The 12,904-nt window shown below is 46.4% G+C and overlaps 1 protein-coding gene across 1 annotated transcript in view; it reads left to right on the top strand.

The window, feature by feature from the left end:
* LOC146708593 (glycine receptor subunit alpha-3-like) overlaps positions 1–11,276 on the top strand; it is a 50,804-nt gene extending 39,528 nt beyond the window's left edge. Inside the window, exons 7-10 of the mRNA XM_085460587.1 lie at positions 538–752; positions 2,341–2,490; positions 3,768–3,896; positions 5,695–11,276. Coding sequence (XP_085316713.1) covers positions 538–752; positions 2,341–2,490; positions 3,768–3,896; positions 5,695–6,021 — 821 coding nt within the window. The 3' untranslated portion in view covers positions 6,022–11,276. The remainder of the gene's footprint in view (positions 1–537; positions 753–2,340; positions 2,491–3,767; positions 3,897–5,694) is intronic.
* The last annotated feature ends 1,628 nt before the right edge of the window (positions 11,277–12,904 follow it).

Raw genomic sequence — 12,904 nt, 5'->3', positions numbered from 1 at the left:
ATTTTGGGGGGTTTAATAAATTTGTCCATATTTCTAGAAATGAGAGCTGCTCCATCCAAAGTGGGATGGATGCCGTCTCTCCTAACAAGACCAGGTTTCCTCCAGAAGGTTTGCCAATTATCTATGAAGCCCACATCGTTTCTGGGACACCACTCAGACAGCCAGCAATTTAAGGAGAACATGCGGCTAAACATGTCACTCCTGGTCTGACTGGGGAGGGGACCAGAGAAAACTACAGAGTCCCACATTGTTTTGGCAGAACAGAGTCAGAGTTTGACCCGCGGCGGGTGTGTCGCCGAGTGGGTAAAAGCGGTTAGACACATGAACAAGTTGGTGGTGTCTTAAACAGAAGCCCCAGGTACACATATGTTACAAGTATCATTACTGCTAAAGGAGGCCGAGGGACAGGTGAAGCGGCCATGCTGCTAGCGAGTCGGCTACGAGGTGGGAGTATCCTCTCGCCCCCGTCGCTCATGCCAAAGCCTATGTTGAAGTTTTCCTGTCTGCAGGTTTGTGACTGTCGCTCCTTTGTCACAGGAAAGTTCACCTGCATCGAGGTGCGCTTCCACCTGGAGCGTCAGATGGGCTACTACCTGATCCAGATGTACATCCCCTCCCTGCTCATCGTCATCCTGTCCTGGGTCTCCTTCTGGATCAACATGGACGCCGCACCGGCCCGCGTGGCCCTGGGCATCACCACCGTCCTCACCATGACGACGCAGAGCTCAGGCTCCAGGACCTCACTGCCTAAGGTGTGTGTGTGTGTGTGTGTGTGTGTGTGTGTGTGTGTGTGTGTGTGTGTGTGTGTGTGTGTGCGTGTGTAAAAGGCCTCACGCTGCACACACTGTGAGGACTGTTGCTACCTGAATGCATGTAGATGAAGGATAATATTAGCGCGACATGTTGTTCGTTGTGAGGCTGTAATGATGACGCGGTTCACAGTAGGCGGTCCTCAGCCGCCGCTGCGTGTCCAGCAGAGGTGATGCTGCATCCATGTCTTCTCTTCTCTCCGGCAGACTCAGCCTTCCAACCATTCCATCTTTTTTTCCTTCCCATCACAGACTCTCAATTATTCAATCAGTATTTATTTCTACAGCACATTTAAAAAGGGAAGTGTCCATGAAAGTGCTTCACACAAGGCAGATTCCAACGAATGGCAACAAAAACAGTTAATAAACAGGTTTAGTTACAGTTACAGTGACAGTTACAGTTACATAGCACAAATGCAGACCGGGTGGAAGTCCGAACTAGTTTGCTTCAAAGGCTAGGTGGAACAGGTGAGTTTTTAAATGATTGAATGGAGTCTGACATGCGGGGTTTAGGTGCAGCCATTGCAGAAGCTTGGCACTTCAGTTGGTATTGTGGAGGTGTAGCTGCTCTGCAGCAGAGTAACATCTCCATCACAAAGTGCTGCCGTTCCTACCCAAGAAAAACAAAAGCACACACTCAGCTGTTCATGATGTAAAACCTCACAATTCAGAGCAGCTTCCACCACAGCCCAGACAAAGCTCCTGCATCCACTCTGGAGACAGCTGGTGAAGCAGAGCAACACAAAGCCTGCAGGCACGGGGGTCACACAGTGACCCAGGGACGTTTTGAATGTGATTGGTCGATTGGACAGGGGTTTATACATGTTAATGTCTCATCTGGAGTTTGCTTTGGACCAGGTTAGGTCTGCGGCAGATGTTACCATGGTGACGTGCTGCTGAGTTTTTGTCCTCCGCCATCTTACCGGATGTTTTGCACGCACAAACCGAAGTCTGTTTATTCCACACATCATGCGTCTGGCAGAGCGTGAGTGACAACAAGCCCCACAGTCCTGCTCTGGTATCGTGTATGCATGAGAAACAATCAGACACGGAGCGCTCGTTACATAAGCCTTATTAACTCATCAGCACACTCATCCCTCCCTCACATACTGTACACACACAAAGGCTAGGCCGAACAGCTGTGTGTGTGTGCGTGCGTGCGTGTGTGTGTGTGTGTGTGTGTGTGTGTGTGTGGAGGTTAGGAGGTTTCTCATGTTTCCAGTGCTTAACAGAGCTTTGCACTCCAGTATGTTACATGTGTCTGAATAAGTCATCGTTTCATAAAGGAGGGCAGTTACATCTTCTTGACACCACGGGTGTCACAGCAGCGCACTCAGACACACACACACACACACACACACACACACACACACACACACACACACAGCTGCAGCCCTGAAATAAAGTCTATAATTATTGCAGAAAATGAAACATCTGTGCAGTCGGAGTTACGTTTGAGACTCACTGTGAACTTAAACCACTGACGGTGAGCGCCTCCAGCCTGCTGAATGAAGCGTGTGTGTGTTTACAGGTCTCTTATGTGAAGGCCATCGATATCTGGATGGCCGTGTGTCTTCTGTTCGTCTTCTCTGCGCTGCTGGAGTACGCCGCCGTTAACTTTGTGTCGAGGCAACACAAAGAGCTGCTGCGCTTCAGACGGCACAACAAGAATAAGAGCAAGGTACAGAAAAGTCCCACACACTGCACAGCACAGCGAACGCAGCACCATCCAGAGTGAGGAACACCTACACACAGTTTGTGACCTGCATCCACAGACTGATGGACCGCTGTGACTCGTGTGCTCTGGGCTGAGGCTGCCACCGTGTGGTGACACGTTGTTGTTGCAGCGTTCTGCTCAGAGACGGCACGAGGTGAGAAAGGCCCAGATCCAATCCGGCTCACTGTGAGGAGCGCAGGTCCACGCCGTCCAGGCTGAGGCTGAGCACCCCGGCTGAGGGGAACGCTGACAGCAGCACAAATCATTCATCGTGGGAATTTTCAGCCTCGTCCGATGTTTAGAGTTCAGGAAAACTTTGACTCGCTGCATCCAGGAAAAAATCTCTTCCAACTTCTGTTATTTAAATTTTTCATATATCTGTGCAGAAGTCATGAGTACACTTTTGGCCCATCCCAGGGTGGAAAAATCCCTGAAAGATTTCAGGATAAAAGTCTGGATTAGCTTTAGACGTGTGTCACGTATAAACCTGCACACACATCTCGTTTGTTTCTATGGAAACACTTTTGAAATGTGCTAACTCGTTATTTTTATTCTTATTAGAATTTATAGAAAGACAGAGATATGTGGGAGCATGTCAGAAATGGATTTATCACTTCCATCTGACGTTTGAGCTTCCAGCTCAGCGTGGAGCGCCAGGTCGGATTGGAGCTGGGCCGGAGAGGGAGGAGGAAGTGGTGGAGGAATCGGTGCTTCTCGCTCCGCATGTTTGAGTCATCTCGCTGTATCGGTGCATGACGCAGCATGTAACCGCATCAGTGTGATGATTCTGTGTTTCTGCAGCCATCCAACCCGGATGAGCCTGAGCTCGGTGCGTGATCACGACCTCGGCGGGCTGGAAGATCAGCATTCAGTCAACTCGCCAACACAAACGTGTCACTGACACGTCCTGATGAAAGCACAGACGCTGAGCCTGTGGGTCTGAAGACTGAATGTGAACAGAGACCTGCAGACACACTAAGTTTACTGTTTAACACAATGAAATAAAAACAAACACACATGGAAACAATTTTGGAAAAGAAAACACATAAAAAATCATTTTACGGTCGATTTAGCTCATAGACAGCGTCTGATGCAAATCCATCAGCGTTCCTATCTGTGCGTCTGTGCAAGCAGCTGAACGTTTCCCTGCGTTGACTGAACGGCTGAGCGGCCCAGCCTGCTCTTTTTCTTTTGTTCTTCCTTTTGCTTTCTGTTGACGTGTGCATGCTGTCGGTCGGTAGATCAGTGGAGGTGCCGTTGATCCAGAGGAGCTAGCCGAGTCCCTTCGTCGTATTAACACTGACGACGGCCTCAAAGCGGCAGAGCCTCTGTACGGATCTATGACCAACATCTACACCAGCAACCACGGGGTAATGCCACGCTGCATGTGTGTGTGTCTGTGCGCATGTTTCTCTTGCAGGAGCTCCTCCTCCATCAGTCTGACACTTTTCACACAGCAGCTTCATAAATAAGACAGGATGTGTTGAAGGAGTAAAATGGTGACACGAACATAAACGTATTTCTCTGATGTGTGCGAGTCGTGACTGTTTCTGTGGTTTTTAATGACATATTTCCAGATGAGTGCACATCTGGATCAGGACAGTTTGAGTGAGCATGTAAAACTTCAGCTGAGCTTAACTGTGCTCAGAAATGTCTTCAGCTTACAGAGTATGTGTCGGTTTGTCCAGACAAACACGCGGCCGCTCAGTGATGATGAACAGCTGGAGGCTGGGACATTGTCTCCCACCGGCCGCCTGCAGAGCGGCCTGACTGTGTGGACAGTCTGAGGATGCTGTAAGCTGACAGGAAGTCTGTGAGCCAAAGAACAAAAATCACAGGACGCCAGCACAGACTCTGACATCACTGTTTATCCACAGGCATGGTTTTTAAATGATGATGTCACTCATTAAGGGAACAAAGGTATCCACACCTGCCTGTCCTGAGTGTAACCTGATACCTGCTGTTTGTCTCACTGGAGGGTTTCCAGCATCAAAGCATCTGAGTCTGGTTTAAGTCCAGACTTTGACTCGGACGCTCCAGAACCTTTATTTTGTCCCTTTGAGCCAATCAGAGGCGGAGCTGCTGGTTCCTGCGTGGTTAGTCTGATGCACACGTGACTCAAAGCTTCAGAAAGTTCAGCTTCTGTCTCGTCAGCCCTCAGAATATTATCCTCCAGATGTTTGTTGGCAGATGTGCGACGAGACTTTGTGATCTTCTTGGTCAGCAGTGGTTTCTGCTTGGACTCTCCCATCTTTGCCCCGCCTCTTTCTTACCGTTGAGTCGTGACCTCTGACCCTAGCTGAGCTTAATAGATGTTGTTCTGGGCTCTTCTGTGACCTCCTGGATGAGTCGGCGATGGTTCCCAGGCTCTCAGCGTGGGTCGCTGGAGTCCCACAGCCTTAGAAATGTCTCCGTCACCCTCTCAGGCTGATGATGTCACTGACTTTGCTCCTCAGCTGCTTCTTGAGATCGTGGCGTGCTGCCGTTTGAGATCTTTCAGTCTGCTTCAGTTGGTCTTCGTCTATTTTAGTGATGGCAGCAGGCCTGGCAGTAATCAGACCTCGTGATTTTTCACGCAGGGCAGGAAGGTTTGGATACATACAGCTGTTTACTGATGGCTGACATCTCTCTGCACATTTAACTGAAACCGCAGCTGTAACACCTGAACTAATCTTTAGATTATTTTTGTGAATCAATGGCTCCCAAAAACATCTTCATCCTTATTATGATCTCATATACAAACATTTCTCGGCTCAGTGTCGTCACATTTCTGCCTAAAATTTGATTCAAAAGCACGCGGCAGGTGTAAAGATACCTTTTGTAATTTCCTCAGCAGAGTTTAACTAAAGCTTTCACCACCAGGGGGCAGAGTTTAAACTCTGAGCTAAACTCTTAATGACTCGTTGCACTGCTGGTTTCTCTTTAACGCCTCACAGCTGGTGTTTGTCTGTAGGTCAGCTTCAGAAGGTTTTAAACAGGAACGTAGAGAAAGTAGCTCCGAGCACCAACCCGAGGAAATCTGAATTCATTTGCTTCTTCGTTTTTGTGCTTCGGTCAGGTGTGGTGCCTCGCTCAGAGGCCAAACCGGTGAACAGATTCACAAATAATCCGTGACCCCCTACCCCTTCCTCCCCTTGCTCCTCCTCTTCCTCCTCGTCTCTCCAACAGGAAGGGGGGGCACATGAGAGCAGGCTGACCCCTGCTGCCGCCGTGACCTCCACCCCGAGTAACAGCAAGGAGTCGAAGGCCAGCGCCAACAACGCCGTGAGTGCACTGAACACGCCGGGAGCCACGGCGCAGAACGCTACCCAGAATGCACCTGCAGCAGCCAGTGGGGGTAAAAGCATGGAGGAGATGAGGAAGCTGTTCATCGACCGAGCCAAAAAGATTGACACTGTGTCGAGGGCCGGCTTCCCGCTGGCCTTCCTCTTCTTCAACATATTCTACTGGGTCCTGTACAAGATACTGCGGCACGAGGACGTGCATAAGCAGTAGAGACAAAGGACGAGAGATTATTCAGACGCAGGCGCACGAACATCTGCATTTCCTTTTCCATGAACCTCAGAGAGCCAATCAGGATGATCTTTGTCATGAAGGATGGATAAACTGGATCTCTGCCTGAAAACCACAGAAAACTTTTTTAAAGGTTCATGTAGTTAAAAATAATCTTCTGATAGTCTTTGATACCAAGTCTGTGATGTTGAAATTAAAAATGTTGTTGAAGAGTGCGTGGCAGACGTGACGGAGCAGCAGACAGGGCGCCACGTGTCGGGATTACGTCCTCCACGTGGAATTCATTCTTTTCCAGTCTGATAATATTTTAGTGGTGGAAAATCTGACCTGCCAAAGACAAAGTGGGGGATTTCAGTTAACTGAAACCAGCTCGATCAATAGCGTGAAGGATACTGTGACTCACGGCCAGCTGGGCTGAACGTCTCAACCACACGTAAGTGCGAGAAACTGCAGTTCCTCTAATGGCCACTAGAGGGCGGCGCCAAAAGTGAGTCAGCGCCTGTAGACTCGTAGACCATCTGGTCTCTGTAGCTGATTTCACCATTTGTAACAACTCTATCCATTTAAACTGTAAGGCTTCGCATTATGAGGGGCGTGGCCTCGTGATAAACAGGTGGGTGGAGACACAGGCAGTGTATCAGTCAGCACAGTGGTCTTGAGTTTGAAGCACAGCCTGCAGCTTCACTTCCAGGTCTGCTGTGTTGTGTATAACAGGTGTGAGGATTCGATTTCCCTGAGAGGCCCAGACGCTGATGCAGTCTCAGCGATCACAGGTCTGCTATCAGCTGAACGTAAAACTTCTGGAAGCTTAAAAGTATTTAGAAAAATAACCAGTAAAAAGACAAGTGTGTAGATATCCTGTGTGCTGTGGACGTATCTCATCAGCATACTAATGTAAAAGTCTGAAAAAGCCGGATTCCCAGACTGAAATGCGGCAGGCGGCGTGCAGCTGAGCTCGGGCTCCGGGTGGAGAAGTGCAGCTTAGATCTGTCTGTCTCTGCTACAGTTAAAGCCTCCGTCGCTCCACCGCAGTCTGAAGTCTGAAAAGTGTGAGCTCGTCTGTTTAATCCTCTGAAACAATACTGGTTCAGACAAAGACTGCACATAAAAGACAGACAAAGACACTGTACCATAGTCCTGAGTTTTCTGTGAGTTTTAGTATTGTGTCTGTTCTCGTGACAGATCGGTTTCAGATCAGCTCAGGCTGACCTGATCTGAAACCGCCTGGAAAGAAGTGAAAGCCACAAACCTGAGAAGGACTCTGATGTCAAAGCCTTAATGTTACCGTTCTGGCTGCCAAAGGGGAAGCGATTACATGAGCTAGCCTGGTTAGCAGACTGCATGTAAGGGTGTGGCAAAACAAAGTGTCATCCAAGTAAAAACCTTGAATTTCGCTCACCAGATACGACTCCAAGTGCAGTGACCTCACAGCAGCCATGTTATTGGTCACATGATGTCATGGCTCCAAAAGGCTCCGAAAGCACAAACACGGTCCAGAGGTCCAGTTCAGGTGAAGCTAGCAGCCGCCTGTGTCGCCATCCACCTGCTGCAGAGGCGGGAGTCTATCGGGGCTGGCTCACTGCCTCTAGTGGACGTCAGAGGAACTGCAGCGCTGGTTTCATCTTTCAGCTGAAGATCAAAACACTTGAGCCGCCCAGTTCAGGTTTCCTCTCCATTTAAAGTGACGCTTGCAAAAGAAAGAACAGCCAAACAAAAGCTGTGCATCTTTGCAGCTTTCTGTCACTCAGCATCATGGGATCTGTGTGAGTCAGGTTCGATGCACCCATTGTGAGAGTTGTCCTTTCTGCACTGATTTCCTCCCTGACACGCTGACAACGCCCTGATGTTTCATTACAGATGTGTCATACATGCTTACACGACCCACACACTCAAACCTCACTGCGTATGTCGGGAGTGGCCGTCCCACGCTGCGGCGGCGGCGGCGCACAGTCACACTGGAAGCTCACACTCACTCCCTTTAAGAACATGCGAGCAGCTAGACCCAGGTTCATCACATTTCCAGTCTTCATTTTCATTTTTTGTGCGACAGAGTTTTGACATTTGAAATTCATTTGGAGAAAGTGTGAGGTGCAGTCAGTCGCTTCAGCTTTGTGACTTTAGTTCAGGTCTGAAACGCAGCGATTCTCTGCTTTGCTTGTTTTTGGGATGAATTACTGCTGGCTTACGTCACTTTGACCGTTCACGGACTTTCTTTGGAATTTTGTTGTGTTTTCTAGGAAGCAGTGTGGTAACTTTAATTACTTTCAGCTGCTGACATGAGCAGTGAGGGGGGAGCTGCAGCATTCAGTCATCTCCTTTTATATCCTGCAGTCATTTGGCACGTTTAGCCAGTTTCCTAATAATGAAACCTCATTTTCTGCACAAAGTTCACTGACACTGTGTCACAGTGATGTAATCGCTGCAGCAGCGCAGGGAGAAGGCTCCAGGTTTGAGGACTCTGCAACGAGGTGAGGAGGCGAGATTAACCAAACGTTGTTCAGGTGTCTTCTGTTCAACAGGACTCGGGTAGTCGTGGTCAGCCTGTTCCAGCTGTGATGCCAGTTTAGCCCTTTTATTTGTTTTTGAGAAATCTTTGTTTGTTTAAAGCGAACAGAATGTGATGGCGGCACAGTCGCACGCTGCTCTCCTCTGTGCTGTGTGCAGCACTCCTGTTGAACCAGCTTCACGCTCAGGCCACGTTTGTCCAAACTGTTTCCTGGAAGGATGTTCAGTTAGCTTAACACGACGCCGTCGCTGCGTTATTTACATCAGTGTTTCCCTCCCAGAAATATTTGCATAGTTGTGATGAAAACAGCCGGCCGTCTGCAGCTGTGTGCAGACTCTGCATCACATCCTGACTGTGCACGTTTGCGTCATGTCTCTCATTTCTGTGCTCGTGTCCATCGTCTTAGTCCACAGTCAGATGTGCTGATTACTGCTTGGTATAGCGTTAGGACACAGTCGGTGTGGAAATCTACTTGTTTTGATGATGTCCCAGTTGCGTTGCTGCTTTATGTGCTTTGATTTTGTGTTTTTGGTCAATTTTATGCAGCATGTGTTTCAATCAGCTGATTTTCAGAGAGTGAAATAAGTTCAGATTTAGCAGCTCAGGTTCAGAGTCGGCCTGGAAAGAAAGGCTGTGGCACAGGGAGATGACACTGTGACGTAACAGGTGTGTAATCTATTACATCATCTTTACTTTTTGTATTGGAGATTATGGTAAATGGCCTGCATTTGTATAGCGCTTTACTCAGTCTCTAAGGACCCCAAAGCGCTCCACACTACATCCAGCCATCCACACATTCACACACTGGTGATGGCAGCTACATTGTAGCCACAGCCGCCCTGGGCCGCACTGACAGATGACTGATGTATCGGAATTTCAGGAGCGGGACCACGCCTCCAAACACGCTTCTCCGGCTGTCACCTATATCGGTTCCCCCAGTTCTGCAAGCCGATCATTCTCGTTTACATGCCCCTCCCTCCTTGTTCTCCACTCTTTAGCTTCTTCACTTCTATTTCGTCCACGGGGATCCGCCCGGGAGCCTTCGCCAGTCCCCTTCGAGGCCTTCCCCAAACCGCAGCTCAATTCATGTCAAAGCATCACTTTTACCTGCTAAAACGTTACCAAACTTAAATGAGGACGTGGGCCCAGCTGTGAAAGATAATTCGTTACATCATCCATTACATTAACTTAAAGCGGCCTCGTCTGTTCTGTTAAAAAGACCATGTTTAGCTACGTGTCACAGCCTGTATAGAAAAGATGGATTTTGTAACACTGCCAAATGTTTTTAGAGCCAGAAGTCACCGTACTTACAGGAGAAAGTTATTAGCTAATGCTAGCCAGCCTGGTTAGCAGTCTGCATCCACAGGCAACAAATACCAGCTGATCACTAAAATCACATTAAAAACCTGGAATTTCACTCAGTAAAACTGTTCAGACTTGTTGGACAGTAACCTCACAGCTGACATTTGATGGTCAGATAATCATTAAAACAGCACAAACACTGTCCAGACGTCAGTTCAGGTGAAGCCTAGCAGACAGCTAGCAGCTAAAGCCGCCTGTGTCCTCGGCCTATCAGGAGGAGAACGTGTTTCTGCGGACTCACTGCTGGAGCCTCTGCTGGACGTTAGAGGAACTGCAGCCTGTGTAGATGTTTACTTCTGTTGGAGCAGTCGGTCACATGTCCGTCACTCTGGATGAGTTTACAGCACTGTTTTCACTCTGTGACACACACACACACACTGTACATTTGTGTTGTCGGTCCGAGGTTATTCATTTCTTTGAAACACAAATAAGGTTTAAAATCTTTAAACGTTCATATCGATGTGTATCTGGATCTGTGTGCTTTGTTCTTTTTGCTTCTGTTTTATGGGCCGAGCGGCTCATACAGACTGTCTGAATCCAGCTCGGCTCTGGAGCCCCGAGGTCCCTCGCTGCATCTGGATACGAAGAAAATAATTTCACAGCCATTAATTTTGCATCTGTTGTGTTTGTATTTCTACTTGCGCTGTGGTGAACGTGTCGATTTGTGGACATAAAGTTGTCGAGCTGTGTGCGTACTGCGACTCTTTGTTCACTGCACTGTAAAAACAAAGCCGACTGCCATCACGTCAGAGCCGCTTCGGGTCTGACAGGTTTTATTTCATCACCGCATCCTTGTAGTCGTTGAACATCCGTCAAGCATTCCTTCTACATTCCAGTTCAGAGCGCGCGCACACACACACACACGTTTTTGTAAAATAAGCTGTGCATATTTTACATGAAACTCTCTCAGACTAAAATAAACTTGGGAGCCACTTCTTAACAACGATGGTCTGCTGTTTCTTGTTTCTAGTAACCATAAGAGACAAACGTGCTTTCTGCACGTCGCAAAGAGGAACTCAGATGGACCGCGCTCCGGTTTTAAAAGGTTAAAGTTCTTCACGAGGGCTCTGCAGCACCTGTAGCTCAAAAAGCCTCAAAAGACTTTAAGATCCAGAGACGATCAATCAGAGCCCAGAGCGTCTGCGATTATAATCAGTCAGAAATTTCATAAAATAATCTCAGAATTGCTCGATTTATTATTTTTGTCTCACACTTTGTCTTTTACATGCTCCCCTTTAAATGTTCTCTCTCGTGTTTCGCCTACTTTAGTGTGTTTATACCACCTCACTGTTATCTGATAACGAAGGCTAACTTTAGTCCACTATTGGATACGATTAGAGAAGCTCTATAGGGATATATGCTCGTTAGACAGGAGCAGAGGCGGAGCCAGACATTTGAAACACCCGGGGCTTAGCCCAAAAGGATAGTATGCATGTGGGATTTTTTTTTCCCGGGGGGGGGGGGGGGGGGGGGTAGAAATGACTGAAAGATTAATTGGCTCTGTTTTGAGTTTTGTTCAAAAAAGAATGACTTCATATAGGGAAAAATATATATCTCACATGTGCAGAACACCTTAAACTAGTTTTTTAATTAAGCAGCAAGGCAGAACAAAATCAGGGCTGTATCAAGACACGAGGACTAAACCCCAATTCAACCAGACCAAGAACTGATCCAGAATTAAAACAGGACTACAACAGTTCAAAATCAGGACTACTTGGGACTTAACCAAGACAGAACCAGAATCAGAACTAGATGATAGTAGCACTAAAAATCATCATAGACCTGCACTACATTTATTTTTTAATTTTACCAAAGTACAATATTTAGATTGAGAAAAGTTTATATAATTATTTAGCCTTGTTGTGCAAACAAGCCTGCATAACTTAATAAATATAGAATTTGAAAAATAACAAACCTAAAAAGAAACACTAGGTATGAGATACATGAGTACCTATGATACGGTGATACTTTTGGTAAACAACCATTTGACTAACATGTGTGTCTCACCTGCTCTTGTTCATCTCTGTTCTGTCCTCATTCTCCATCTCCCTCTCTGTTCCTCTCTCTCTCTTTGTGCTGACAATCATCAAATATACAGATATTTACAAACTCTTCAGATAAAAACACAAACACTTTTTAATTGTAACATCAAATCAGACCAAATGTTTATTTTTTTTAGATTGATAAATATAAAAAACATATTTGTTAACTTTAAGAGTAAAGAGAGAAATCGTCTGTATTTCTTAATTGCAAATGGCACCAAATTGTATTCAAAATTGAGCCACACTTATGGAGCTCCATAGTTCTTTTCCTGGTGTTTTGGTTGACATCTCTTGATTTTCCCATGTCACAGAAACAGGCTCTGTGTTTTGCCTTATATGCATCCACAGCTGTGTCACCTGTTTACTCACATGGACTCTACTAACCTATCAGAAGCTTCTTCAGCTCAGAATGGAATCGTCTGGAGTTTTCTTATTAATTAACAATAAACTTAGTGTATATGTACTCCTAAATTTGATGAAAGTGATAAAAAACAGAAAGCTCTGTCTCTCTTTATTGTGACATTTAACTAATTCAAAAGATATTTCAATATTTATCTAAAACAAAAGTTTACTCTAAATTGATGTTGTGCAGTAAAAATGTTTTATGTTTTCTCCCTAAAGTGTAAATATCTGGTTACAAATGTGAATATCCTGCTGTGTACTGAAATTCCTCTTGTTTTGCATACAAATATACTGAACAACATACAAAGCATAATATATAAAATAACATTTACCTGAGTTTTTCTTTGAAAGAACCCTCTAATGTCCATTCTTATATTTCAGTACATAACTGAAACCGATTTAGTCGGGGAGGGTAAGAACTGAAAATATGAAATAAACACACGTAAGCTAAGAATCTCTAAAAAAAATAGCATTTGTTCGGCTTTTCATTTCGCCATTTGTTGATTCACTTGAAGAGCAAGTAACGTAATATTGGTCAAGTGATCAGTTTGAT

The sequence above is a fragment of the Copadichromis virginalis genome, linkage group LG6 (assembly GCF_057382275.1).
Source record: "Copadichromis virginalis isolate Kocher_CV1m ecotype Utaka linkage group LG6, C_Virginalis_male_GT1.1, whole genome shotgun sequence".
Lineage (NCBI taxonomy): Eukaryota > Metazoa > Chordata > Actinopteri > Cichliformes > Cichlidae > Copadichromis > Copadichromis virginalis.
Note: the sequence above shows the minus strand (reverse complement) of the source record. Positions and strands in the feature narration are given on the sequence as shown.